Here is a 26,842-nt window from a genome sequence, read left to right on the forward strand (position 1 = left end):
ATAATGTACAAACGTCTTTCAGCCACTTTCATTCTTCATCTTCATAAATAATCCTTTGTGTCTGACAAGCAAAATGTAAATCATTTCTTTGTTTTACACAATTCTTAAATATTTTATGAAAATTATTTAATTTAATAATTTAACATGACATTGACATAACGTGACATTTTTTATATATTTGAGCAATGAATTACTTCGCAATCTTCTGTGAGCATTTGGTTGCCGTTACCTCACTTTGTAGTTTGAGTTGTTTGAACTCCAAACATGGTGCACACTGGGATTTCATGGTGGCTCTACAGTGCCACCCACCGTTCACCAGCTTTAACAGACACAAGTTACAAAACACACATTTTTCAGCACATAGTCACGTGTACTGTCGTGTTACGCAAACAGAGAAGTTCTTGCTGTTAAACTGCAGGGTTAAAGCACTAAACATCACAGGTAAGCAGCAATATGAACATTAGAAGTGCAGACAGGTGCACAATCGTCCGCGTTGTGACGAGTAACTGTTGCTTTGTGTATGTGTGTTTACAAGGTAGAAATGAAAAGCAAGCCCACGAAGTCAGCTGCACCTGGATCAAAGAATAAAGTGAAGAAAACACCTGAGGGGGTCTCCGGTTCAACTCTCTCCAGAAAACTACGAGACAAAACAAATGGCGAAACGTCAAAATCAGGTATGAGGCTCTGAAAACACCGTCAGTCCAGTGACAGCACTGTCTTTGTGACACTTGAATGGGTTCGTGTGTCTTCTAGGGACTGCTCTCAAGTCTGCAGGAGTCCAGAAGAGAGGTTGGGACGGGAGCATACTGCACTATATCTACAAGAGCACTCTGGGCCAGAGTTTGCACTCACAGATGAGACAGGTAAGAGAGCCTGATGTGGTGCTGGCCCCAATGCTGCCCAAAATACTTACACCTGTTCCAATAGTAATTTTAAAAAAAAATCTAATCCAGGGACATGTGCAAGTTCATAAGTCATAGTCCATCTGTTACCTCTCGTTTCCTCTTACTGGATTTATTCAGTGCAGGTGTGAATCTAGCTCTTTTGTCTCTCCAGTGTCTCCAGGAGCCTTTCGTTCGCTCTCTGTCATCCTATCATTTCCACGGTGGCAGCAGCCCCTTCAACCGCAGGATCACCTGTCTTGAGTGGCATCCGACACATCCTACTACTCTGGCTGTGGGATCCAAGGGTGGAGACATTTATCTGTGGGACTTTGAGGCGCCTGCCAAGAAGACCTTTATTCAAGGGGTTAGTTCCTGTTTAATGGTTTTGATTTGTTCTTTCGAATGATCAAAAAGACATTCAGCAAACTGATTTTAACAGAGGTTAGATGCATCTTCAGGCTGTGGTGCATTTCAGAGCGGTGCGATGTAGCTGTACTTAATGAAACACTGTTGTTGGCTCTCTGGTTAGATGGGGGCTGGAGACTCAGTGACAGACATGAAGTTTAACCACTTAAATCCCACTCAGCTGTTCACCTCATCTATGGGGGGTACGACAGCACTTCGGGATTTCAGTGGGACAACGCTAACAGTGCTTGCCAGCACAGAAACACTGAAGTAAGACTGGAGTGTCCACTTGTTTTTCTTCTGTGCACTAAAATCAAAAAGCGTTAGGGGTTAGTCTAGCATCAGTCTTCTTACAGAGAGTTCAGAGATCTCTCAAGGGAACTTGTTATCAAGGCAAGGCAATTCAACAACAAGGTGATTCAAAGTGCTTTACAGAGACATTAAAAAACAAAAACAAATAAAAAGCATGATTTAAGGCCGGTGCTGGTGCGAACGTTTGTGTAGTAGTTGTAGTCATAACTGCTGCCTGGTGACAGGCCTACATTTGTATTTGTGTGTGTAGAACGGAGCAGGAGACTTTATCGGAGGGATGAAGTTTTGCCCCACGGACCTTTCTAGAGTCTATGTGGCCTCTGGCGAGGGCACACTGACCGCACAGAGTTTTGAGGGCCACGCACCCACCGTTTTGTCCAGAACTCAAGACTGCGGCCACGATCACCACAATGTTTGGTGAGAAACTCCCAAAGAAGACTGATGCTCGGCATTATGAAAAAGGAAAAGTTCTTTCTTTTCCCTCTACTGTGTCTGTAGGACTCCTGCTGCCACATTTTTTTAAATAGCATTAAAAATATTTCATATTTCTTTTCCTATTTTATGAAATTAAATTTGTCAGGGCTATAATACAAAAAAATGAATGGCAGATTTCAAAAAGCATGACTATCTGCATGGGTAGACATCAGTAGAGGTAAATGAGAAAACATAGATAGCGGAGAGGATTGTGCATATATAAGGTTATCTCTTGTTGAAGTGTCACGTAGTATAATACATCCTATTTTCAATTGAAGCTATGATTTGTGGAAAACATTATTTTGTAAATTCTTACATGTAGCTCTTTTCTTTCGTAGTTTTTGGTACTGCTGCGTTGACGTGTCTGTAAGCCGACAGATGCTCGTGACAGGAGACAATGCGGGGCAGCTTTTACTTCTGGGTTTGGATGGCCAAAAGGTGTGTGCCTCTTTCTTAATGAGGGCTTTCACTGTTTTCAATAAGTTAAAGGATTAGTTATAGTTCTTATTTAACACAGAGCACTTTTTCTTTCGGCCCTTCCCTTGAGGGGTCGCCCAAGCCAATCATCTGCTTCCATATCACTCCAATCGATTTCATTCTCCTGTGCAAGTCTTCCTTTGCTACATCCATGAACCTCCTCTGTGGCAATTTAATGTTAATTGATTTGCTCTGTTTTAATGTTTCAGATTTTCAGTGACAAATTGCACAAAGCCAAAGTGACCCACGCAGAGTTCAACTCCCGATGCGACTGGTTGCTGGTGACGGCCTCAGTTGACCACACGGTAAAGCTCTGGGACTTGAGGAACATCAAGGACAAGAAAAGCTTCCTGTACGAAATGCCTCACGAGAAAGCCGTCAACTCAGGTAACACTTCCTCATGGAAAAACCTCTCATGCTTACTACTTTAAAAAAATTTAAAAAAGAAAGAAAATGTTTTCTAATTGTCTTTAATTAATTTCTTTGATAGATTTTTAAGTTCTAAACCTAAAAGATCTGCAAAACCTCTTGACAAAGATTTTCATATCTCCTCACAGCCTATTTCAACCCTTTGGACTGCTCCAAGCTGCTCACCACAGATCAGTACAATGAGATCCGTGTCTACTCATCTTCTGATTGGTCAAAGCCTCAGCACATCATCCAGCACCCGCACAGGCAGTTTCAGCACCTCACACCCATCAAGGTTTGGTTCCTGTCTTTGGACTTAAACTGTTCTTTTTGCACGTTGGAATTATTGTACAACATACATCTTTAATGTCTTTAACAAACAAGAATTGCGTGCACAAGTAGTTTATTCTAGATTTTTTACACAGAGTCAAAAGTATACACACACCTGCACTAGTATTCTGGCTGGATATTTGACCACTCTTCTTGCAAGAACCGGCAGAGTTCATTTAAATTAGTTGGCTTCCTACAACAGACCCGGCTTTTAAGGACACTGCACAGATTTTCAATAGGGTTGAGGTCAGAGCTTTGGGAAGGCTCTTCCAGAAGCTTTAGTCATTTATTGTTATTGGGATTTATTATATTAATATAGTTCTAAGCAGAAGAACGATAGGTGGATGGATGGGTTGAAGTACAAAGAGCATGAGAACCAAATACAGCTTTGATCATGGGTTGCTGATCTTTTTGATAAATATTTTGATCTTTTAGATGAATACAGATTGTATTTTGTATAGTCGGGGCTGTTGTGGACCACAACATGACATCATTGTGATAGACTGCAGCATTTTTTTTTTTAACGTGCATAAACTGAGACCAATATATCTCCTGCAGACATGCATTTTCTACCATTAAAATATAAATAACATTTAAAAAAAATGCTCCAGTTTGCAAATATTTCAGCAAAAATCAAATTATAAATTTGAAAGAGCCAAATGTCTATAGGCGTTTGCATCGATATACGGTATAAGAATTTGTTGGAGAGATGTTAACATTTTCATATAATTTGTGACAACAGATTTTTCTGCTTTAATTGTGCTGTAGGCCACATGGCACCCTATGTATGATCTAATTGTGGCCGGCCGTTACCCCGACGATCGCTTCTGCGGGGCCGACCTGAGGACCATTGACATCTTTGACTCCAACACAGCAGAGCTCGTGTGTCAGCTGTACGATCCCACTGCTTCAGGGATCAAATCTGTGAGTATCATTTCATTGTAAACATCAAGAACTAGAACTTTCATTATTTTAAGATCGCGGCTTCTGTTTTTACAGATCAACAAATTCAACCCAATGGGCGATGCAATTGGATCTGGCATGGGTGAGCACTTGGACAAGTACTGCACATTATTAACAGCCATGGTTTTTATTTACTTCCCACTAAAGCGCTGTCCTGCTCACTCCCCAGGTATAACTGTGCTGGTCTGGGACCAGAACGAGTCACCGATGGGCGATCACCACGTTCAGCAGGAAGGACCATTGACCTCAGTTTTAAGAGGGCAGCGGAGGAGTCAGCCACGCTCCAGTGGGAACCGGAGGGGTCCTGCTGTGGATGCAAAGCTTAAGAAAAAGCTAGTTTCACTGGAAGAAACTGAGACTAAAACCAAGAAGGGCTGCACTAAACAAAAACAAACACAGATGAGAAAGAAGTGAACTATAAAACAGCCGGGGTCATAAAAAGCTGTGTTTCATATGCTGTTTATTCATTGTTACTGAGTCTCCACGTTCAGAGATTGTCTGCATGTTTAAAAAGTCTTCATATATATATAAATAAATGTGTTCAAAAGCAGTGTTTTCTTTTTTTGTTTTTTTACTGTATGACAATAAAGATGCTCATTTCATATATGGCTGAGTCATTCTTTGATTACATATTTCTTATTAATACAAAATCCAGAAACATTTAAGGCAAGTGGTTAATTGCATGCAACTTTATTTTAAGAATATCTGAAGAGATGATTCCCTCGGAGTTCGTGTACCGTGATGTTTGCCAGCTTGAGGAGAACTCCACCCCAAGCTTCTTGTCTCTCTTTCCTCTTCTCATGCCAAGCCTGATGCGCAGCGTACACCATGCTCAGCACGACATTTTCAAACTGCCGCTCCATCATCGGTCTGCTCCTCTGGCCCTCGAGTGCATCTGCCATCTGCTCCATGGAGCTCAGACTTCTGGGAACATTGTCATTGATCAGAGACAGAAAAGCTCGCCCCTGCCTCATCGACGCCATCTCCTCATCGAGCAGGACGATGTTGTTGTCCTGGTCGAGCTCCACCCCACCCAGCAAAAGCTGCACGAGTAGGGGGGGGACAAATGTTCATCAGTTCTTTGTAATATTTAGCTTGCCTAAGTGTAGCCTTAAGTAAAGCAAAGAAAAGTACCTCATAGATCAGGTTTGCATTGGAAACTAGTGGGTCGGTGTTCTGAGAAGCTGGACTTAAGCCTTCAGCCACATCTAAACAGGAAAACACTGAAGTTTAGCTGCACTGTAATCAAATTAGTCAGTGGTGACAAACTGTCGGGGTTCAAATAAACACCTGTGCATCCATTTTGATACATACTGCACAACTGCACGCAGTATTCAGTGACAACATTCAAATTTCTCTCTTTTCTTCACAGCCATGCCAGCGGACCTTCTGTTACTCACCCTGCAACACCTGCTCAAAGCAAAGCCACAAAATGACCTGGAGGAAGATTTTCAGTTGGGAGCTCGCAGTCATTCTTCTTCTGATTGTTATCGGCAGATAATACACTCCTCACCTCATCTCCTCACCTCTACTCTTCCTAGTACTCTTTTGTGACTTCAGGCAGGCGCAGCTTAGACTGAATACCGTGCATTTTTCCACCTTGGAAAAAGAGACCAAAAGCCAGTTGGCAGTGATGCAGAGCAGACAGAAACGGATGGAAAGCTTTCAGCGAGCAGAGCTCAGAGAGGCAACTAATTCTGTTGTTCTTTTATTGAGCAGATTTCCAGCATGAACATCAAACATAGGAAGCACATGAATGCACAGTGTATTCATGTAAAACAAGAAAAATATAAATACATGAAATTAGGTAAAGTGAATTCAAGGTGAGGCAACTCTCAACATAAATAATTCAAGGAAAGAAAAATGGTGAGTCCATATTTTTTTCCTTCATAAACTTTTGTGTTTTTGTGTAAACTTCTTATCTCTACCAGGACTCCCTGTCAGTGAGTCAGCCAGCTCTGCACATGTAAGCAGAATTCCTGCACTGATTCACAATCTTTTATGCAAGAATTCACTGCATGGATGACATTCATTCAAGTTGTCAGAGCTCACCCTCTTTGTTAATAAGTGCAGCTCGATGGAACACGTGTTGCCCCCCCCTTATTTTTTTATTAAATTATGCATGATCGAATGTTGCTGTCAGTATAAGCAACACAGAATACACGTATGTGAATGACAGGGAGACTCCTGTTCCATTGAAGCTGCAAAGAGAAAAGGCAGTTAAGGTAGTTGAGTTTCAATACTGGTGGTCAGCAAGGCTGAGATGGTTTGAATGCATGCGGATGAGGGATAGTCTATATATTGCACAAAGGATGTTGAATATGGCAGGAAAAAAAGATAAAGACCATAGAGAAGATTCATGATGTAGTGAGGGCATGCAGATGGTTGGTGTGACAGGATGCTAGGGATGGGCTGAGATGGAGGCAGATGATCTGCTGTGATGACCCCTAAAGGAAGGAGGAAGAAGAAGAACATAAATAGCAAGACGAAACTGGCAAACTCCTAAAATATTATTCAAGAAGCATGCCACCCATACCAAGACAACACACAGATGTACATACCGTCCCAAGTGTCATAGCAGTGAGAGAGAGAGTACATCGACATACTAGAGTGCATGGCATGAGTTGCTGCATGTGATTGGCAGATTAGATAGAAAAACAGGTGTGTAAACCATGTGGCTTTAGGGATTCATTTTGACGTAAACATTTAATTAGAATGATTTTTTTGTATTTTTTTGGTTTTAATTTTTTGTATGTTAAGTGACTTGTGGCGCCCCACGTGTAGTATCCTTAGGGCCCAGCAGGGGGCTGTGGCACACACTTGACTGCAAGTTGAAGAAACCGCAGTAACACAGCTTAACCACAGGGATGCAGTAGCACCCATTGGTGCCGGTGAATGTGTCATATTTGCGTGCTGAAAAAGTTTATTTACTTCCGGTGAACAGTTTAGCGCCTTCTGAATGATAGAGTAGTGGAGATAAAGGTAATCGTATTTGTTTGTTACTCACATTTAAAGCCTTGCGTTTTTATTTTTATTTTTTGCTTCATTCACAGCCCTAGTAATAACACAGTCGACATAATTTTACGGTTGAATTTGTGCTCCAGAGGATTGTAGTCTGCTAACTGCTTTAGTGCTAATGCTAGCTAATCCTATCCGTGAACGCAGCACAGCTAACACGATTAACGTAGTAAATGCCATTCAGGAAACTAGCATCCTGCTATGTCAATGAATTCACACATAATGTTACTGCAGGGTTTTATCGTTACATTTAATGGCATCTTGATAGAGTTTTTGAGCAGCTAGCATGGTATCTGCACTCACTGAGTTGTTTATTTGTGAATTAACTCGCTAAATTCCTGATGTTGGCGACAATTTAGAAACATTTGTGAATGACACTTAATCGGCCAACGAATAAAATTTACAAAGCATGTGGCAGCAACTTAAAATAAATGGCAAGGTTATGTGTAAACGCTCTGAAAGACTTTCTGTTTTAAGTTTTAAGGATGTATAGGACAGCTATTCAGAGTTACATACTTAACCGTGTTAGAATGGTTTACATTTATGTTGTTATAATAATTCAAATAGTCATTAATTTTAAAGAGTTCGAGAGTTTTCTTTATCATCTGTTTTTAGTTTATACTCCAAAAGTAACTCATTGCCTATTCACATATACTTATGCGAATAGGGTAGTTAGTTACATTCACTGAAATTTGAACCATATCATCTCATTGGAGACAGGTTTTATTGGAAAATTGGCATGTTATTATTAACTAGATATGCTGAAAATATACTGACATCTGAGTATAAACATGTCGATCAGTGTTTGTTACTTTTTCACAGGCGAGCAGAAAAGATGGAGTCCAGTGAGGAGGGTGGCCTCAGTGTTGGGGGATCTGTGGGCGAGGAAAACTACTTCCTGGGGTACACATTCACGGACCGCTCCCACTCGAGCCGAGTGGTGAAGAGTATTATGGATCTCTGCCTGGAGGACGGCTTGTTTGCTGATGTCACCATCACCGTTGACGGCAAAGAGTTTCACCTGCACCGCCTGGTGCTCTCTGCGCAGAGCAGCTTTTTCCGCTCCATGTTCACCTCCAATCTCAGAGAGTCGCACAACCGCATTATCGAGCTTAAGGATGTCAGCGCTACCGTCTTCCAGCTGCTGATTGACTACATCTACCATGGTACCATTAAACTGAGGGTGGAGGAGCTGCAGGACACCTATGAGATGGCGGACATGTACCAGCTGACTGCTCTGTTTGAAGAATGCTCGCGCTTCCTCTCCCGAACAGTGGAGGTCAAGAACTGCTTGCAGGTGAATTATTGTTTTTGTAACACCTGTTCTCATAGTCCTTGCTTCTTGGCAATGGTGCTGCAATACAAGTAATTCCTTTTTCATCTAGGTGATGTGGCTTGCAGACAGACACAGTGATCAGGAGCTGTATACTGCAGCGAAGCACTGTGCTAAAATCCACCTGGCCCAGCTGCACCAGACTGAAGAGTTTCTAAATCTGCCCCTCTGTCTACTACTAGATATCATCAAAGGTATAACACTTTGCTTCTCTGTCACCAGACTAGCAATTATTTTTACATATTTATTAAAATACATTTAGGATTTTAATGTTGCATTGCAAAAAAAAAAGGATGCATGTATGATTAAAAAATAAATGGATAAATCAAATAAAAATGTGGACATCGGTTAATTATTATTTTAAACAAGGGTATAATTATTGGCTTTGAGTTCAACAATTGATGCATTAATATTTATTTAAATCCTGAAAGTAGGATGTGTGAATAATGAACACTGCACCTGAACTAATCTGAAAACAACAACAACAAAACAACACTACATCTAGATATTCTTCAAAAAAGGCCTTTTTAAATTTTTACAATTTTAACAGAGAAAACATTTTCATGATCCTCTAACAGGAAAAAAAAACACATCTTCTGATCTAGTTTCAAACATGCCTTGTGTTTGTGTTCAGATGGCGTTCCAAGTTCTCAGAATCCAACAGTGGCCATCGAGTCATGGATAAATCACAATAAAGTTGAGAGAGAGGAGTTTTCTTGCATCCTTCAAGAAAATCTTAAGGTAATTTTCTCTCATATGGAGCTGTAAAATATTTTTAAAAAACATTTACATTGCTGATGTTTCCTTTTCTTCGTCTTCAGGAAATTGGTGAGAATGTCCATATTTACCTGATTGGCAAGGAGGAGACGAGAACTCACTCTCTGGCTGTGTCACTGCACTGCGATGAGGATGATGCGATCAGTGTGAGCGGCCAGAACAGTTTATGTCATCAGATCACCGCAGCCTGCAAACATGGAGGGGACCTATATGTGGTGGGGGGTTCTATCCCGCGGCGCATGTGGAAGTGCAACATGCACACGATGGACTGGGAGCGTTGCGCACCACTTCCCAGAGACCGCCTCCACCACACTATGGTGTCCGTCTCCACTGAGGATGCCATCTACTCACTGGGAGGTAAAACGCTGCAGGACACGCTCTCAAATGCCGTCATCTACTACACAGTGAAGGACAACATGTGGACAGAGACCAACCAGCTGGACACCGCAGTGTCGGGGGCTGCTGGCGTCAACCTGGGAGGCACCATCTACCTGCTGGGAGGGGAGGAGAACGACATGGATTTTTTCACAAAGCCTTCTCGCCTCATTCAGTGCTTCGACACCTCCTCCCAAAAGTGCCAGATCAAACCTTACATGCTGCCGTTCGCCGGCTGCATGCACGCAGCAGTCCACATGGACGTGATTTTTATCGTAGGAGAAGGAGACTCACTGGTGTGTTACAACCCACTGCTCGAGAGCTTCACACGCCTGCGCTTCCCCGAAGCGTGGAGCTGTGTCCCTTCACTGTGGAAGGTGGCCAGTTGTAATGGCTGTATTTACGTCTTCAGAGACAAATGTAAGAAAGGAGACGCAAATACTTTAAAGTTTAACCCGGCCACGTCTGTCGTCTCCGTAATCAGAGGTATTAAGATCCTCCTCACAAACTGGCAGTTTGTTTTGGCCTAACCTCTCCGCGGTACGTTCACACTGTGGTCAACACACCAGCCACAGAGAATCAGGGAAGACTGTTGGTTGACTGACCAAGACTTCACTCATGGAGACGTCCTGTGAAGAAATTTGTCCATGAGTTGTATTTACTCAGCTGTGTCACTTATTCCATTCAGACTCCACCACCAGCCCCACAACAACAGTTCAGCGGTGTGTCGCTTGTACTACAACGTGTCTCATTGTCGGCTCCTTAGCCGAGAATCTAATTTGTGGTGATGCTGTGAAAAGTGATGAACTAATCTATTGTTTTCTGTGCACTCCTCATTTACTGACACGCATGAACAGCTTCAGTGTAAAAATATTAATGAACACAAGGCATCTTTCACTATATTGTAAGTGTGTCATGATATTGTAGGTCAGATATCATAAGATGTTTTTAAAGTGCTCATGTTATACTTGTTTTCAGAGTCTACTAGAATAAGTTTACATACTATAATGTTGAGTGTGTACACGGCCTTTTCATTCCAATAACTATTGTCCTGTCTGTTTAAAGCCCACTCCGGAGAAAAACACTTTGCCCTGATTGGTTTGTTAGAATGATCAAAGCAAAGCAAAGTTGCCTAATGTACATAACCCACAATGGTTATGGAAAGCTTAAGCTATATTCAAAATATATTGCAGCATCTGACTTTTTCTGAATGACTATTTTATCTGTAAATATAAATATTAAACAATAGCTCCAACGTATGTGAATGGTCATCACATTTCGTCACACAGTGTTGCTGTTAGCAAGATTTTAGCTGTGAAGAGAAAATATTGATTGGGAATTTGCTATTTTAAAAAGAAGCAAAACAAAACAACAGTTGTTTTAGTTTGAACATGACAAGGTGGGACAAAATATTAATAACACAGTATATAACATAGGTAAGAAACTCACGGGGAGCTAAATAAAATGAATTGGCATTAAAATGTAAATCTTACCGTAATGATTTAATAACTATGGGTTTATAAAAAGATTATAAATCTTAATTCTTTTCATTTTTGTGTCCATTTGTTTCTTGTTTTTTGACTGACTTTTGTTTGAATCACCACTGAATCTGGAATGAAGGCTTGAAGCACAACGTGCCAGTAATAATAAAAATAATAAGAATAATACATGTATTATTATTGACACCGCAGTGCTTAAATACATAACTCATACTTTTTAATGCCTTTCTAGGATTATTTTTTCTACAGTTCCACAGATGTGAAGTACTGCAGAGGATACTTGCATTATGATAACCATTGTTGTAGTATTGTACCAGGAAAGTTGTTTGTGATTCCCAGGAAATTATGGTGGATTGTGGATGTAATTTAGGCACCTTTTTTTTTTCTTCTTATGCTTATGTGTTACATAAGATAAGTCACAGAACAGAACTGGTAGGTTTACATGCACTAAATGTGTCAGACTGAAGGTTAATGGAAACATGAAAGTATAGTACGGGCACTTTAAGTTGGTGTGTGCAGACATGATAACAAAGGGTGTTTTTTAACTTTTCAGATTTTCTTGTCTCAAGATTGTATTTTTTGATGTACACCATACATGTTCAAGTTAACCATTATCTGAAATGTTAAATATATTGCTGTAGCTACAAGCTTTGAGTGGTTGTTTTGATATTTATAACCTTTAATGAATTAACAATGCTACCATTGATCCTGTGTTAGATACAGTGATGCACTTACAAATTGTGCCTGTGTAGGTCTGGAAAACTTTAGCTGAAGAAAAAAAAAAAGTACTTAAATAACATTTATCTGTTTATGTCCTTGTGAGATAAAAGGGGCATCGAAGGAGAGAAAGCAACCACACAGACGCCAAAACTTTGATCCCATTGATGTTTTGCAGGAGGCAATGCAGCTGAAACCCAAGCCCAGTAACATGTCAGACTTTGTGAACTATTCTAAGCATCAGTTGCTGACGATAAGATGAGGGGTGGGGGTTTCTGGGGCCACATATGAGTCTCCATAAGGACTCGCAATAGGAATTGAAGCTAAGAGCACCAGTAAGACGGGCGCAGTTTGAATGTCTGGATATAAGCTGCTCGCGAAACGGTGTCACAGTTCACCGCTGCCCATGTGAGGATCTGGTCGGATGTTTTCGCGGATGAGTCCTTTTAAGTCTACAGACGTTTGTGATGTCACTCGTGTAGTTAGTCCTTGAGTAATGTTTAGTGTAAAGGTAGATTGCTAGGAGCTGTAGTGACCTTGGGACTGTTTGCTGAGGCCAGAACATAATTCCTGAAGGGACACATGGTCTAGAGTGACAGGGCCATCTGCTGTAGCGCCAGCAGTAGGAGGAAGGCGGAGGGGGGCGGGTTGGACACCGGGGTGCTGAGAATTCCTTTCGGTGGGTGTGGAGGGACTAGATATTCTGGGATACCACTGCTATCACACTGCTTGGGAAACATTTTTCTTTGACGTGTTTCGAAAGGAAATCTGACAGAGAATTTTGCAAATGGTGAAGGGGAAACGTGGCTCGGTTAAATGGGGAGGATATTTGCTTGGCCCTTCAGCTCTCCGTAAACCGTTTGGTAATAAAGGTCTTGGTGTGTCGCCTTCTCACTTTGGTGGATCCAGTTTCCTTTCCATCTCAGCACAGCCGGAGCTGATAGAGCGGGATCCTGTGGGCCTTCTGGCACAAACCTCTCACAGGGATCATCTTCAGGGGATCTTCTTTGGAGTTGTACTGTTCATGGCAAGGATCTATTTTCTTGCTGCCTCACTGAAATTGCATGGCCTAAACGAATGAATATTTTTATGAGGCACCTTGCACCAGAGATGGGCCAGGACCAAACCAAGCAGCAGATAGAGAAGGGTCTAAAGTTGTATCAGTCCAATCAGACAGACAAAGCTCTGCATGTGTGGACAAAAGTGTTGGAAAAGACCTCAGATCCCGGAGGAAAGTTTCGAGTGCTGGGGTGCCTGATCACAGCTCACTCAGAAATGGGAAAGTACAAAGACATGCTAAAGGTAGGCTATCAAAACCACAGCGAGCCACGTATAATGGTATAGTATATCTAGCATTTCTGTAAAGGAGTAAAAAAATCTACCTCAATAACTGTAGCTCATACTTGTATGACTCATATTCCAAGACTAAACAGCCACGCTTTATTTATATTACTAATGTTAAGACATTATTCCCATTTTGCCTACTGTGCGATTACATTTTTCTGTTATGCAACCAGCAGTAGGCGTGTGTGTGCAGTTCCTGTTCCAGTTACTAAATGTCACTGAATATCTCATAATTTTAAATGTCATCATGTCAGCTGTGAAGTGCCGCCGTTTACACAGTTGTAGCATTGTAACATTTCCGCAATGTGTCAGTGACTATTTCATGAGAAGAGGTCAAAGGTTACCTTCTTCCAACCACAGCGATCTTGAGAAGCATGGGTTAATTTGTGGCTTCCACATGATGCGGAGTAAATAAGTGCTCTGCAACCTAAGTATGAGTGTGGGGTGTCTTGTTGACATAATGATCCTTCCTGAAGCAGCGCCCGCTCTCACTAACTCGGCTTTAATGAGAACTGTAAAAAAGTAGGGGTCTTATGTCTGAATGAATTTAACGGATTAAAAAGTCTTTGAATCTGGGTGAAGTTGAAGACTATGCTTGTTCCCTGCAACATTTATCCTCTTACTCTATCTGCAGTATGCCCTTGAACAAATTGACACAGCCAGAGAAATGGAGGACCCAGACTACCTGACGGAGGGCTACCTGAACTTGGCACGCAGCAACGAGAAGCTGTGCGACTTCCAGAAAACAGTCTCATACTGTAAGACCTGCTTAAACATGCAGGGCACCACTGTCAGCCTGCAACTCAATGGCCAGGTATGTCTTAGCATGGGCAATGCCTTCCTGGGTCTCAGTGTCTTCCAGAAGGCCCTGGAGAGCTACGAGAAAGCCCTGCGCTATGCACACAACAACGACGACAAGATGCTGGAGTGCAGAGTCTGCTGCAGTCTGGGAAATATCTACGTCCAGCTTAAGGTACTCAAAAAGCAGTTTTTCTGACAAGCGATTCTTGTTTTCCCATCATTACATTTTGCTCAGTTTCAATAAAAATGAGCGATTCCCGATAAATAAATGTAAAAATCGTACATACTTTGGCTGTTCCAAACGTCTCCGCTGTGTTATTTGAGTAAAACTTTCACTGGACTGCACGTGTGACTCCACAATCAATGATTTTGCCAGCGTATTCACAGAGTATGACAACACTGCAGAGCATCTGAGCCAACATCATCAATGCTTAGCCTGTGTAGTGCTGGGCATTGTAAAACAAGAGCTGAGTGAGTTGGCCGGCTGGTGTGTGGGTTGTTTTTTTTTTGTAGTACCCTTGACATCTGAGATTTGTATATGTAATCCTCTGGCTTCCCAGAGAGGATTGGTTTCAATGGGATAGTGATGAAGTTCTGCTTGAAGAATGCACTCATGTGTCACGTTATTTTATGACGCAAAAAAATATTACATCCTGCATCGCAACGCGATTTAATATTGTCTGAGTGCTCTTGTTAAGAAGATTAAAAACCAAAATGCTAATGCTAGTAGTATCTAAAAAGATGTGGCGCCCTTTTCTGGTGTCACCTAAGTGGTCATTCACATGTGCCTACAGGACTTTGAGAAAGCCCTGTTCTTCCCCTGCAAAGCGGCCGAGCTTGTCAATGACTACGGCAAAGGCTGGAGCCTCAAGTATCGAGCCATGAGCCAGTACCACATGTCTGTAGCCTACAGGAAACTGGAGCGCCTGCCAGATGCCATGGAGTGCTGTGAGGTATTGTTTTATAACACATCATTACTGTCCTCGGAGACAAACTTACATAACTCAGAGCCTTCCTCGCCATCTTGCTGACCCAACCCCCGTGCCTTTGATTGCCCTGAAGTTGGAGCTGCAGAGACAGTAGATGCTGCGCTGCCGACAGGTGCAAGTGGCAGTTGTTCTTTTGTACGAGGCCTTAGACCCTGACAAAAATATGCTCAGAGAGGCGCGGTTTAAAGTGTTAATGAAGAGGGTGGATTTAGTCTTTGCTCTGTTCTAATTATGTACCGGGGGGTGAAAGATAACTCGATGTCATTGCCTCTGAGTGTAGAAGTATAGTAACAAGACAGCAGGATGCATTTCAGATTTATCACATCTAACCCAACAGTTTATGCATCCGCACATACTCAGGATACCACGGACAACGGCTCATATTTATTCTATCACGTCTCTCTTTAAATGCACACTGCGATACAAATAAATCTGTGTAACTGCAGTTAAGAGGATGCAGCTTAGAGTTTCGATTTAGTTCAGGGTGTTGGTGTTACATGATGGAGGTAGGACTCTTCTAATGTCTGCTCTTTACTTTGCACCAATAAATAATCTGTCTTTTGCTTCAACAGGAGTCCATGAAGATTGCCCTGCAGCATGGTGACCGGCCTCTTCAGGCTCTGTGCTTGCTAAACTTTGCAGACATTCATCGCTGCAGACATGATGTTGATGTACAGTACCAATATTGCATTCACATTTAATGTAAAATTTCAAAACTGGTCATCTACAACTAGTCTGTGCATTTACCTTTTTGGGTTTTTTTCTCTTCATATGTTCAGAAAGCATTCCCTCGTTATGAGTCTGCGCTGGGTATTATGACTGAGATAGGAAACCGTCTTGGGCAAGCACACGTCCATCTGGGAGTGGCAAAGTGCTGGCTTCTGCAGAAAGAATTTGACAAGGTGCCCTACAGTTTACACAAATATAAATTCTGACAGTAAAAGCATACAATGTTTTATTTGTACTCAAAATAAGTGCTCATCTGGTATTTATAAAGTGTTCCTGTTCATGTTCCAGGCTCTTGATTCTTTGCAGCGAGCACAGGAATTGGCGGATGGAATGGGAAACAAGGTAACTGAACAGGAAAAGAGCTGCAGGGATAGTTTAGCCATTTCTTATTCTAGATTTATTTTCTTTCAGTCGTAGTTGTAAAGATGACTGTTGGTTAAACAAAACAAGACACCTGAAGATTTTAAGCACTAGTGTCTCATGCTTTTAAACTGTAAAGCAATGACATTGTGATTCTTTCTCTTATACAAGCTGTGCACACTGAAGGTTCACTGCTTGAGTGAAGGGATTTACCGGAGCAGGGGGCAGCTGAATGAGGTCAGAGAACAGGTGGTGAAGTTCCTCCAGTGTGTTGAGGAGCTGGAGCTCTACTGCGGCATGTGTGGAGAGTCCATCGGGGACAGGGACCAAAAGCTGCAGGCCTTACCCTGTTCCCACATTTTCCATCTCAAGTGGGTGTCCGTTCAAATCTCGCCTGGTATTAGTTACATTAGAAAAACAAGGCACTTGGACGAACGATGAAATGTTTTGCCACTGATCCTGCTAGATTGGGCATGCATCACGACTTTGCAGAAACAACAAAGTGCTGATTGTGATTTGGATTTTCTTAACCTATAAATTGTTCTCATAACCAAATCTAGATGTAGTTTAAAGAGTGTATTTCCAGTGTTTCTTTGTCTTTCAGGTGTCTACAGACAAATGGGACAAAAGGTTGTCCTAAATGCTTCAAGTCCTCCATGAAGCCGGGATTTGTGTGATTGCGAGGCTGCGTTTGAGCGTTGGATCTGCAGACACGGCATGGTGCCTCACAGGCTCCTGACTGATCTGAGAGACGCAGGTAGCCTTAGGAGGTGCTGAGGAGTGTTTCATTGCTCTGAGCAGAGGATGCTGAACTGAATCCAGAATGTCGAAGCATGTTGCTCAGAAGACACGATCAAGGCATCCATCTTTCTTAGACAACAGTCTGAAGCTGACAAAGGAGGTATAACCGATGGAAGTGTTGCAATTCGAGATAAGCTGAAGAGCCTACATGGTCTCTGATGACTGGCCGTTTGTTGCAGCATTTAAACAGGAGACGGACCGTCAAAAGAACATTTACAGCATAGTGTGATTGTTATTTTATACACTGGAATTGCTTAGTACAAAGTGAGACGAAATTACATCTCCCCAGACTTAGTGTCGTGACTTTTTGTTCAGATTCAAAGATTCAATGCTGACTTTTTACAGCACAACAGTTGAGCCATATTTATTACTGAAACCTGTGTACATACTATTCTCATGTTAATTTCTTTTAAAAGTTTGATTTATTTGACGTGTTTTGTAAGTCCTGAAACAAACTAAAATCTCTTAACCATTCAAAAACTAGTATGTCTTTACAAAACAGGTACATGCAGCTGTTTTCTTCTGTCCTTATTCACAGAAATCCAGGAGCCAGCCAGTTTCCTTTTTCCTTTCATTAATCCATTCATTAATTCAAAACGTTCCCTTTGGTTCTTTAGCCATCAGAATTGTTGTCTGAAGACCAACAAGGATACCTAATGGATTTACTTTGCCAAATGGATCATCATGGCCTTGCCGTATTGGTCCATTTGATCGTCCTTTGTTGTTATTATTTATTTTATTATATTTTCAGTTGTTACAGACGGGACAGACATGAGTGAGGGATAGGAAAGGGAGAAAGAAAGATGAAGGAAAAGAAAAACAGAAGGGAAGAGGGACAGTGAGAGAGGGCACTTAAAAAGAGAGAGAAGAGAAAAAAAAGAAAAAAAATCTCCTGGATCACCTGTTGAGAGAAAAAGGAGAGAAAATAAGCAAAAAAAACCAACCAAAAAAAACAAAACAGAGCAACACACTAAACACAACACTGTCACATTAATCTAGCTAAGTGTAAACAGCCGTAAATACGAAATGTTGAATGTTGTTGTGTAGCAAGCAGCGCACATTGTGCTTGGAAATAGCAGCCAATAAAGGTATAGTTTATGTCTATGAACAGTGGACACCCGTGTGCACACCTGTTTTCACCTGTTCAAAACTTTTTGAGAAGAAAACCCTACGGGGAAAGGATCTTTGACCAATCACACGCTTACACACAGTTATTTGGGGGCAAATGCGTTCAGTGTATTTTAATGTATTGTATTTGTGAAATGGTGAAATCTCTGTATATTTAGAATATTTACTTGGAAAGGTATTTTAGTGAAGCCACTTTAACTGAGATATCATGTCAGTGAGGGGTTGCATGTTTTTTTTATTTACAATGCTGAAAAAAAGTTTAGATACTTCAAAATATGCACCCATGTGACTGCATAAGTATTTCTTTCTTTCTTTCTTTCTTATTTAGTGGCTTTTATTATTCGTATCCCCTATAAATCATTTCTAAGGAACGCTATGGAAGGAGCCGTCATAGACTGAGGTTTCTCACGTAAAGTCATTTTTTCTCAAAAACTAAAACTCCTTTCACTAAAGTTCCTGTTGAGATTGTGCTTGTAGATAGCTTTAAAGTACTCCTGTGGCCATTAAAGGGACACACTGATAAATTCAACAGCATAGTGATAAGGAGATAAAGATCTGATTTTGTGTTGACAAATGACAGGAGCCTTTTGAAATACTTTAAGTGCACATTGGAGATAGAGAAAAGTTAGAGCAACACATTTACACAAGTGTTTCTGAACAAGCACTTATATCTCTGATTTTAAGAGCACCCCTTGACCTTGCTTCTAAATGGCATCTGAATCTTATTTGAGCTCTCTGCATTCAAAATAATGCTGATTCACTGTTTACCTGTAGCTCACTCGCTGTAATGCACATATATTATCTGCTGGTTATTCTTGTTGTCTTGTCTGTAGTATAAAAAAAAAACAATTTTACTGACAGTACGGCCGCCACTCATCTTTTAACAATTTAAACTACCTCTGTTTTTGCCTTTGCGGATTAATGCAGTAATACCACAACATTTAAATACATGTAGATTTGTTATGTTTTTCTAGACGTCATGTTGATATAAACATGATTTATTCGATAATGTCTCAGCTGTCCAGACATGGATTGAGCCTGGATCATGGAGACCTTCACTAAAACTTTCTTTCTGTCTCGGATGAGGGTTAATCCATGTCTGAGAAACTGACTGTAAGAGTTTGACTACGATGCATTGTTAGTATGTTTATGCATTTAGTCAAACGTCCTTCTTGTGTTTAACATGATGGTAAATAAAAACACTCTTGAAAGTGACTGTATTTTTGTATTTTTGTTTGGTAATTTGGCGACAAAATAATTTTTCTGACCCACTACCACGGCTTCAGGGAATTCTGGATGACTTGCACGATTAACCAGAAATACCAGTTGGCCATCTTTTACTGAAACCGCCTACAGTCACAATGCCTTGAAATTTAAAGGAAGTTTTCTTGTAAACTCACTCGATAGAAACCCTTCAACCTGATGGCTGCGAAAACGACGGTTCCTGAAGAAGACATAACTTGCCCTCAATGCACGGACATTTATTGCCTTCCAGTTCTTTTAAAATGTGGCCACAACATTTGCAGAGTTTGCCTGTTTAACTACTGGGAGTGGAAAGGATTGCGAGAGTGTCCCGTCTGTGGCATCGTGTCTGACACCAAGAGACCTCCTATTAATCTGGCACTGCACAATGTCGCAAAGGAACACAAAGTGCTTATAATGACCAGCAGTCAAAACAAATGTTGTCAACACAACGAGAAGTTGAAGATTTTTTGTCACAACGACGGAGAGCTCATCTGTCTTATCTGCCAACTTTCAAAAGAGCATAAAGTCCACGAATGCAGCCCAGTAGAAGAAGCAGCCGAACAGAAAAAGGTTTGTGAAAATAGAAATACTTCCACCACAACACAGTAGAAGAAAGTCAGTTATATTGTCTATTTGTTAAATTTTAATAGAAAGAATCTTAGGAGGCCGGAACTGATGAACAAGATTAATCAGCTGTTTGTTTGAGCTCTGAATGTTTAATTTCTTCTTGAATTTCAGGCAGAAATATCAGCCAGCCTTGAGTCTTTACAGAATAAACTCGAAATACTGAAGAATACAAAGGAGAAATGGGAGGAAACTAAAACCTATATCAAGGTAAAAAAAAAAATTCCACTGTCTCTAGCATTTTGACAACGACTCCAAGCATGCAACTTTATTTTGCCTCCAGCTTAGATTGAAAAATCCCTCCGCGTGACAACCATTCTTTCTCTTTACTGGCATTAAAAAAAACCACATTCCTGAACTTGCAGACGCAAGCATATGAAAATGAGACAGCAATCAAGGAGGAGTTTAAAAAGTTCCACCAGTTGCTTCAGGACGAGGAAAACACAAGGCTGAAGGTGCTCAAACTGGAGGAGGAAACCAAAACTCAAATCATGCGTAAGAAGCTGGAAAACATCAGCGACCAGATCAACACTCTCTCCTCCACGATCAGTGATATTGAAAAAGCCCTCAAAGCAGAAGATATACAGCTTCTACAGGTACATTTACTGTCATTATTTACAGACTGCATTTATTTATAATAACTGCTAGATTATTTGTCATAAAAACAGTCAAGTAAAAATTATTTAATTAAAACAACAACAACAACACATTAAATATGAAAAACAACACAGTAGTAGAGAAACATCGGATGTTATATATGGCAAATAAACATTTCTATGAAGCTTCGCTGTGCACAGTCCAGACAGTAACTTTTTCCTGTTATTGTATTTTGTTTAAGAGAAAAGGCTGCATACAAAAGATTAACCATGGCACAATGCATTTATCATGAAGTCAACTTTTGAAGCTTTTTGTTTAGAGTCTAAATCGTGTTCATTTGAAATCACAGCTTTTGGCTACAGCTACCTGTGCATGCATCCACCTATCACTTAGCAGCCACACTCCTAATATAACACCGTCACTGAGGGGGAGGTCACTGATGTAGTTAAATAACTCTAGGGTGGTAGGGCCACCAAGGATGGATGCAATTCACCCCGAGTTTCTCAAAGCTCTGGATATTGTGACACTGCTGTGGCTGACATGTCTTCGTAGCATTGCAAGGAAGTTGAGTACAGTGCCTCTGGATTGGCCAACTGGGGTTTTGATTGAACTTTTCAAGAAGGTCAATCAAAAGTGTTTTCCAGCTTCGAAGAAATCAGACTTCTCAGCCTCCCTGGGAAGGCACATCAGTTGATCCTCAGATTCAGGGGGAACAATGGAGTTTCAGGTAATTTAGCACTAGATTAACTTTTTGTCCTCCTGAACATATTGGAGGGTCGGTGGGAGTTTACTTAAGTAGTCTAGAGGTTTTTGGAGGACTTGGATAAGTCACAGGCCACAGGCCATGGTTCTCACTCTGAAGGGTATGGAAGAGTTGCTGCTTCAAGTATAGGAATTTAAGCATCTTGGAATCTTGTTTATGAGTGAGGGGAGAGTGGTGTGGAAGATTTGGCATAAGAGTAAAGTTGTCAATCTACTTTCCCACCCTGTCAAAATGCTTGCCTGGTGGATGGAAAATGGATGAATGGATGGCCACTATATTAATCCACAGTACAATCTGAGCAAATTAGGTGGTTCGTTGTATTATGTTTTGCATGTTCCCAATTGATACAAAACTGTATAAATCAAACTGATGTGAATGTTATAGTTTAGAAGGCTGTTCGATCATAAACAGTATTGGACGCACTGAAGTTTGGCCTAATGGTGGTGCTACAGAGTTAAATTTCAGCAAACTGTCATCTAATTATTATGATCATTAGTATCAAGCATAGCATAAAGTTTTCCAGACAAGTTCAATTGTTCAGAATTATTCAGAATTGTTCCTCTCTGTTTCTAGTTGTAATAGTTGCTGTTGTGATGCAGTGTATCACCATATGGCGTCACCTCCTGTCTCATTGTCTGTATCTGAGTTTCCTGTCGATGTATCTGTCGCAGTTTTCACTGTGTATGTCTTAAATTTAGGGTTAGGAGGTTGATGACACCTGCTGTCATAGCACAATTTATCGTTTGTACATATACAGTATGTGTAGTTTTGAATTATTGTACATGTTTGTTACCTCTCAGTCAATAATTTCCAATAATACAGCTGTACTGCATATGTGATTTTGTAACGCAGCATGTCCTTAATGTACTCTCTTTCACCTTCTTTCTTCAACTTAAGAACTACAAGAAGACAAAGAAAAGGTAAGCATTACCCACTATCTACCAAAATCAGCATCAACCCTTTCCATGAGAGAATGCTTTAACAATTTTAACATGTTTCAGGCTCCAATGCAGCATTGGAGAGCCAGAGGTCATCAGAGATATCCTGATAAACTCTGCAAAGCATCTGGGATCGCTTAGTTTTCACATTTGGAAGAAGGTGGAAGACATTGTCAGATGTGGTGGGTTAAAGAAAAAATTCAAGTTTACTCTAAATTCTATCATATTTTCAACTAACTGAATTTTACGGTTTCCAGTTCCTGTTGTTTTGGATCCAAACACTGCCCAGTCCAACCTAGAGTTCTCTGAAGAACTGTCCTGTGTGCAATACAGCAGCAAGAAGCTCCTACCCAACAATCCTGAACGCCTCATCAACCGTGTTTCTGTGCTGGGAGCCACTGGTTTTACATCTGGAAAGCACAGCTGGACTGTAGATGTGGGCCAAGGCAAAGACTGGTACATCGGAGTGGCTCTAGACTCCATCCAAAGAAAGAATACCATCTTCCTCAGCCCTGCTGAGGGTTTCTGGGTAATTGGTTTGAGCAATGGAGACTCACTGTGGGCACAGACCACACCTCGCTCCAAGCTCCCAATGAAGGAGAAGCCCAACAGGATTACAGTAGAGCTGGACTATGAGAAGGGAAAAGTTGTTTTCATCAATGCTGCAGATTCTACAAAGATCCACACATTCAAAGACAAATTTACTGAGAAGGTTTTCCCCTACTTTTCCCCCGGATTGTGTGAAGACAAAAAAAAATCAAGCAAACTGAAAATCTGTCCCCAGGTAATAAAAGTACAAGTAGAATAGTCAGAGGCTACGTTATATTTAACAGGCTGCGCTGACTGATAAATCAATGCTTTACACATGGAATTCAGGAGGAAACAACTGTCTGAGGAGTGGAACTCAGACACTGTTTTTCTTTTGTATGTGGCATAGGTATAACTATGGGGAAAAACAGAGGCATTATGTTTTCAGGCAAAGTGATATTTTAGCTTCATTTTCAAACATAGTGACAAAGGTTAATAAAAAAAAAAAAGTCTCATCAACCGTGTTTCTGTGCTGGAGTAGTCAACTGATTCGCACCTGCTAGTGACTCAGGAAAGACTCCCAGGTTACCTGGTGATAGTCACAGTTTAATGTGGGAAGCTGCCTGCTTGATATAATGTAACATCATTACGTTATAACTACGTTAATGCACTTTGTTTCCTCAGCTTAGAGCTGTTGGAGCTTGTGTTTACCCTCAGAGGGAATTATCTGAATTAAAACTGATAAATGTGATTTAAAAGGAGGGAGCCATAGACACCGAGAAGCATATCAGAAAGCAGTTTCAGGAACAGGGTGGAATCATTTGCTTTTGATCATTTTTGATCTGACTCAGCTTAACTTGCTGGCTTAACTTCTCTTCTGGACACATCTTTCCTTTACATGCAGCTCTCTGATGTCAAATAGAGTATAGAACTTTATTAATCCCTATGATGTTTGATGTATTGTTTAAACTCGCTTTTGGTTGATTTTGTTTTGTTTTAGATTTTAATGTCTGTTTTCTGCCTCTGTAAAGCACTTTGTGATTTTATCTTGAAAGGTGCTATATAAATAAAATTTTTATTTATTTATTTATTTATGAGGTCAGTTTATTGTTCATTCTTGAGGATGTGGTTTCTGTGTCTGTTCTTCCCATCCTCACATGCAGATCAACTTTAAAAAGCAGTGCAACTCCATGGCTGCAGATGTTTGTATGTTTCCTGTGTTTGCTAGTACTTCTTAATTAAAGGATCTAAGCTTTTTTTCTTTCACCGCCCAACAAAATTCAAATAACTACATAAAAAACTAAAACAACGAAAAAAAACAAAATAACTTTAATCCTTTATCAAAGGGAGATGGAGAAAACAAGAAGCGAGACAGGTTCTCTCTCTGAATATTTATAGTTTCCCTTTTCAAGTATTTCTTACACACACTATGACAGGCAAGGACAGGTAAAAAAAAAAATTTTTAGATTTTAAAATAAAATGTTTTATTTATCTAACTGTGCAACAGAGGTTGGAAAAGTAAAGCTTCAGTATCTTACCCAAGGATACTTCCATATGTAGAAGAAACCAACAAACAACATGAAATAGTTGACATCTAGTGTAAAGGTTAATGACATTTCTGTGACAACACATATTAGGAAACTAAGCACTGCTGGTAAGCACTCAGACACTCTTATTAGTGCTGTCAATTCCTGAATAGTGGAAAAAGGTTATCTTATGTGTGGGCTGCAGGTGTGTTGTTCTGTGACATCACCGTAAATGTTTCCGGTTTAAAAGCCTGAGGCTTTTCTGTATGGAGTCAGACATGCCAGTTAGGAGAAAAGAGGAGAGAATGGGGCCGGATGATTAACTGACAAACTATTATTGCAGCACAACACAAAACTGAAGTAAAAGGATTTCCGTGAAGGTAAAAATCAATAAAATCCATTCATTTAATTTAGAATTTAGAATTTTCTACTCTGATTCTATGTTTTTTGTCTGAATTTAGATCAATTGTGTTAATATAGTATGTCAAAATGAAAAACGTCAGGTTGTGCTTAAAAAAATGAATGATACCAAACAAGGTAGGATAAATATTCTTTAAAAGGTGAAACGTATGAGGTGAAATCAAAAGTAGTCAAAAACGACAAATTATGCCCTGGACCACAACTAGTCATATTACTCAACTTTGCAGACAAACATCACTGCATGTCTGCATCTTGATGTAAGGTGCCCAGCTGTGGGTAGTGACCGAAAGAACTGTATCGCGGATACAAGCGGCGGAAATGGGTTTCCTCCGAAGGGTGGCCGGCCTCTCCCTTAGAGATAGGGTGAGAAGTTTGGCCATTCGGGAAGGGCTTAGAGTAGAGCCGCTGCTCCTCCACATCGAAAGGAGCCAGTTGAGGTGGTTCAAGCATCTGACAAGGATGCCTCCTGGGCGAGGTTTTCCAGGCATGTCCCACTGGGAGGAGGCCCCAGGGCAGACCCAGGACATGCTGGAAAGATTATATCTCTCGGGTGGCCTGGGAACGCCTTGGTGTTCCCCCGGATAAGCTGGAGGAGGTGGCTGGGGAGAGGGAGGTCTGGCCTTCTCTGCTTGGGCTGCTGCCCCTGCGACCCGGCCCCGGATAAGTGGAAGAAGATGGATGGATGGATGGATGGATGAATGGATAGATGAGTGTATTTGTTTTTTTGTTTTTAGGTATATTTGTGTATTTATCAAACACCAATGCGTTAAACTTGGGGTATTTGGGCCATGTTTGTCTGGGAGTCAGAGTGTTGTCACAAGGGTGCCTGTATGCTCAATATTTAGAAATACATTTTTATATAAACTTGTTAAAAAATTTTTATTATGTTATTATAAAGCAGCCATGTTCATGGTGCAGGCTCTATATTTTTGCAGTCAGTAGATGGAACGGGGAACAAGATAAATAATCGGAACAGGAGCTGCAATGGTTATCAGTAGCTGATACATCAGTAAGATTAATTCAGCCATTTCTCATTCATGATTTTAAACTCATAAACAGAACAGGTACATTATTAAAATAAAGGAAATGAACGTAAAGTTTCTGAGAACTTTTTTTTTTCATTTTTAAGCATGTATTGAGGACATTAGTCAACTTCTGCATCTACAGTGGGGCAAAAAAGTATTTAGTCAGCCACCGATTGTGCAAGTTCCCCCACTTAAAATGATGACAGAGGTCAGTAATTTGCACCAGAGGTACACTTCAACTGTGAGAGACAGAATGTGAAAAAAAAATCCATGAATTCACATGGTAGGATTTGTAAAGAATTTATTCGTAAATCAGGGTGGAAAATAAGTATTTGGTCACCTCAAACAAGGAAAATCCCTGGCTCTCACAGACCTGTAACGTCTTCTGTAAGAAGCTTTTCTGTCCCCCACTCGTTACCTGTATGAATGGCACCTGTTTGACCTCATCATCTGTATAAAAGACACCTGTCCACAGCCTCAACCAGTCAGACTCCAAACGCCGCCATGGCCAAGACCAAAGAGCTTTCGAAGGACACCAGGAAAAGAATTGTAGACCTGCACCAGACTGGGAAGAGTGAATCTACAATAGGCAAGCAGCTTGGTGTGAAAAAATCAACTGTGGGAGCAATCATCAGAAAATGGAAGACATACAAGACCACTGATAATCTCCCTCGATCTGGGGCTCCATGCAAGATCTCATCCCGTGGGGTCAAAATGATCATGAGAACGGTGAGCAAAGATCCCAGAACCACACGCGGGGACCTGGTGAATGACCTGCAGAGAGCTGGGACCAAAGTAACAAAGGTCACCATCAGTAACACACTACAACAGCAGGGAATCAAATCCCACAGTGCCAGACGTGTTCCGCTGCTGAAGCCAGTGCATGTCCAGGCCCGTCTGAAGTTTGCCAGAGAGCACATGGATGATACAGCAGAGGATTGGGAGAATGTCATGTGGTCAGATGAAACCAAAGTAGAACTTTTTGGTATAAACTGAACTCGTCGTGTTTGGAGGAAGAAGAATACTGAGTTGCATCCCAAGAACACCATACC

At 40.9% G+C, this 26,842-nt stretch overlaps 5 protein-coding genes across 7 annotated transcripts; 4 read left to right on the forward strand and 1 right to left on the reverse strand.

Annotated features, from left to right (window-relative positions):
* Positions 1–353: 353 nt before the first annotated feature.
* Positions 354–4,857, forward strand: ddb2 (damage-specific DNA binding protein 2). 3 transcript variants are annotated; one of them, XM_035907138.2, is made up of 11 exons: positions 354–441; positions 540–674; positions 754–863; positions 1,057–1,248; positions 1,852–2,018; positions 2,414–2,513; positions 2,762–2,939; positions 3,110–3,255; positions 4,059–4,214; positions 4,290–4,335; positions 4,423–4,857. In XM_035907138.2, the coding sequence occupies exons 2-11, from the start codon at positions 542–544 to the stop codon at positions 4,665–4,667; spliced, it is 1,473 nt and encodes a 490-aa protein (XP_035763031.1). In that variant the 5' UTR covers positions 354–441; positions 540–541; the 3' UTR covers positions 4,668–4,857. The 3 variants fall into 3 exon arrangements, with proteins under 3 accessions (XP_035763031.1, XP_006789314.2, XP_035763030.1); XM_006789251.3 differs by lacking the exon at positions 1,852–2,018 and adding an exon at positions 1,414–1,559 and having other exon boundaries at positions 356–441; positions 536–674; XM_035907137.2 differs by having other exon boundaries at positions 356–441; positions 536–674.
* Positions 4,858–4,948: 91 nt separating this feature from the next.
* LOC102789589 (protein FAM180A) lies at positions 4,949–5,786 on the reverse strand. Its single transcript, XM_006789249.2, has 3 exons — positions 5,654–5,786; positions 5,388–5,461; positions 4,949–5,296 (listed from the first exon to the last, which is right to left on the reverse strand). The coding sequence occupies exons 1-3, from the start codon at positions 5,724–5,726 to the stop codon at positions 4,949–4,951; spliced, it is 495 nt and encodes a 164-aa protein (XP_006789312.1). The 5' UTR covers positions 5,727–5,786.
* Positions 5,787–7,168: 1,382 nt separating this feature from the next.
* kbtbd4 (kelch repeat and BTB (POZ) domain containing 4) lies at positions 7,169–11,421 on the forward strand. Its single transcript, XM_006789248.3, has 5 exons — positions 7,169–7,235; positions 8,094–8,568; positions 8,657–8,798; positions 9,239–9,345; positions 9,426–11,421. Exons 2-5 carry the CDS (start codon positions 8,107–8,109, stop codon positions 10,284–10,286), a joined length of 1,572 nt encoding a protein of 523 aa, XP_006789311.2. The 5' UTR covers positions 7,169–7,235; positions 8,094–8,106; the 3' UTR covers positions 10,287–11,421.
* An 868-nt stretch (positions 11,422–12,289) lies between these two features.
* Positions 12,290–19,339, forward strand: rapsn (receptor-associated protein of the synapse, 43kD). The gene is made up of 8 exons (XM_006789247.3): positions 12,290–13,274; positions 13,951–14,289; positions 14,912–15,070; positions 15,679–15,777; positions 15,886–16,008; positions 16,124–16,177; positions 16,367–16,566; positions 16,800–19,339. The coding sequence occupies exons 1-8, from the start codon at positions 13,050–13,052 to the stop codon at positions 16,870–16,872; spliced, it is 1,272 nt and encodes a 423-aa protein (XP_006789310.1). The 5' UTR covers positions 12,290–13,049; the 3' UTR covers positions 16,873–19,339.
* Positions 19,340–19,406: 67 nt separating this feature from the next.
* Positions 19,407–23,876, forward strand: LOC102787751 (zinc-binding protein A33-like). Its single transcript, XM_087844364.1, has 6 exons — positions 19,407–19,939; positions 20,108–20,203; positions 20,359–20,589; positions 22,251–22,273; positions 22,355–22,473; positions 22,549–23,876. Exons 1-6 carry the CDS (start codon positions 19,547–19,549, stop codon positions 23,097–23,099), a joined length of 1,413 nt encoding a protein of 470 aa, XP_087700490.1. The 5' UTR covers positions 19,407–19,546; the 3' UTR covers positions 23,100–23,876.
* Positions 23,877–26,842: the final 2,966 nt, after the last annotated feature.

The sequence above is a fragment of the Neolamprologus brichardi genome, chromosome 7 (genome assembly GCF_056152115.1).
Source record: "Neolamprologus brichardi isolate AB-2024 chromosome 7, ASM5615211v1, whole genome shotgun sequence".
Classification (NCBI taxonomy): domain Eukaryota; kingdom Metazoa; phylum Chordata; class Actinopteri; order Cichliformes; family Cichlidae; genus Neolamprologus; species Neolamprologus brichardi.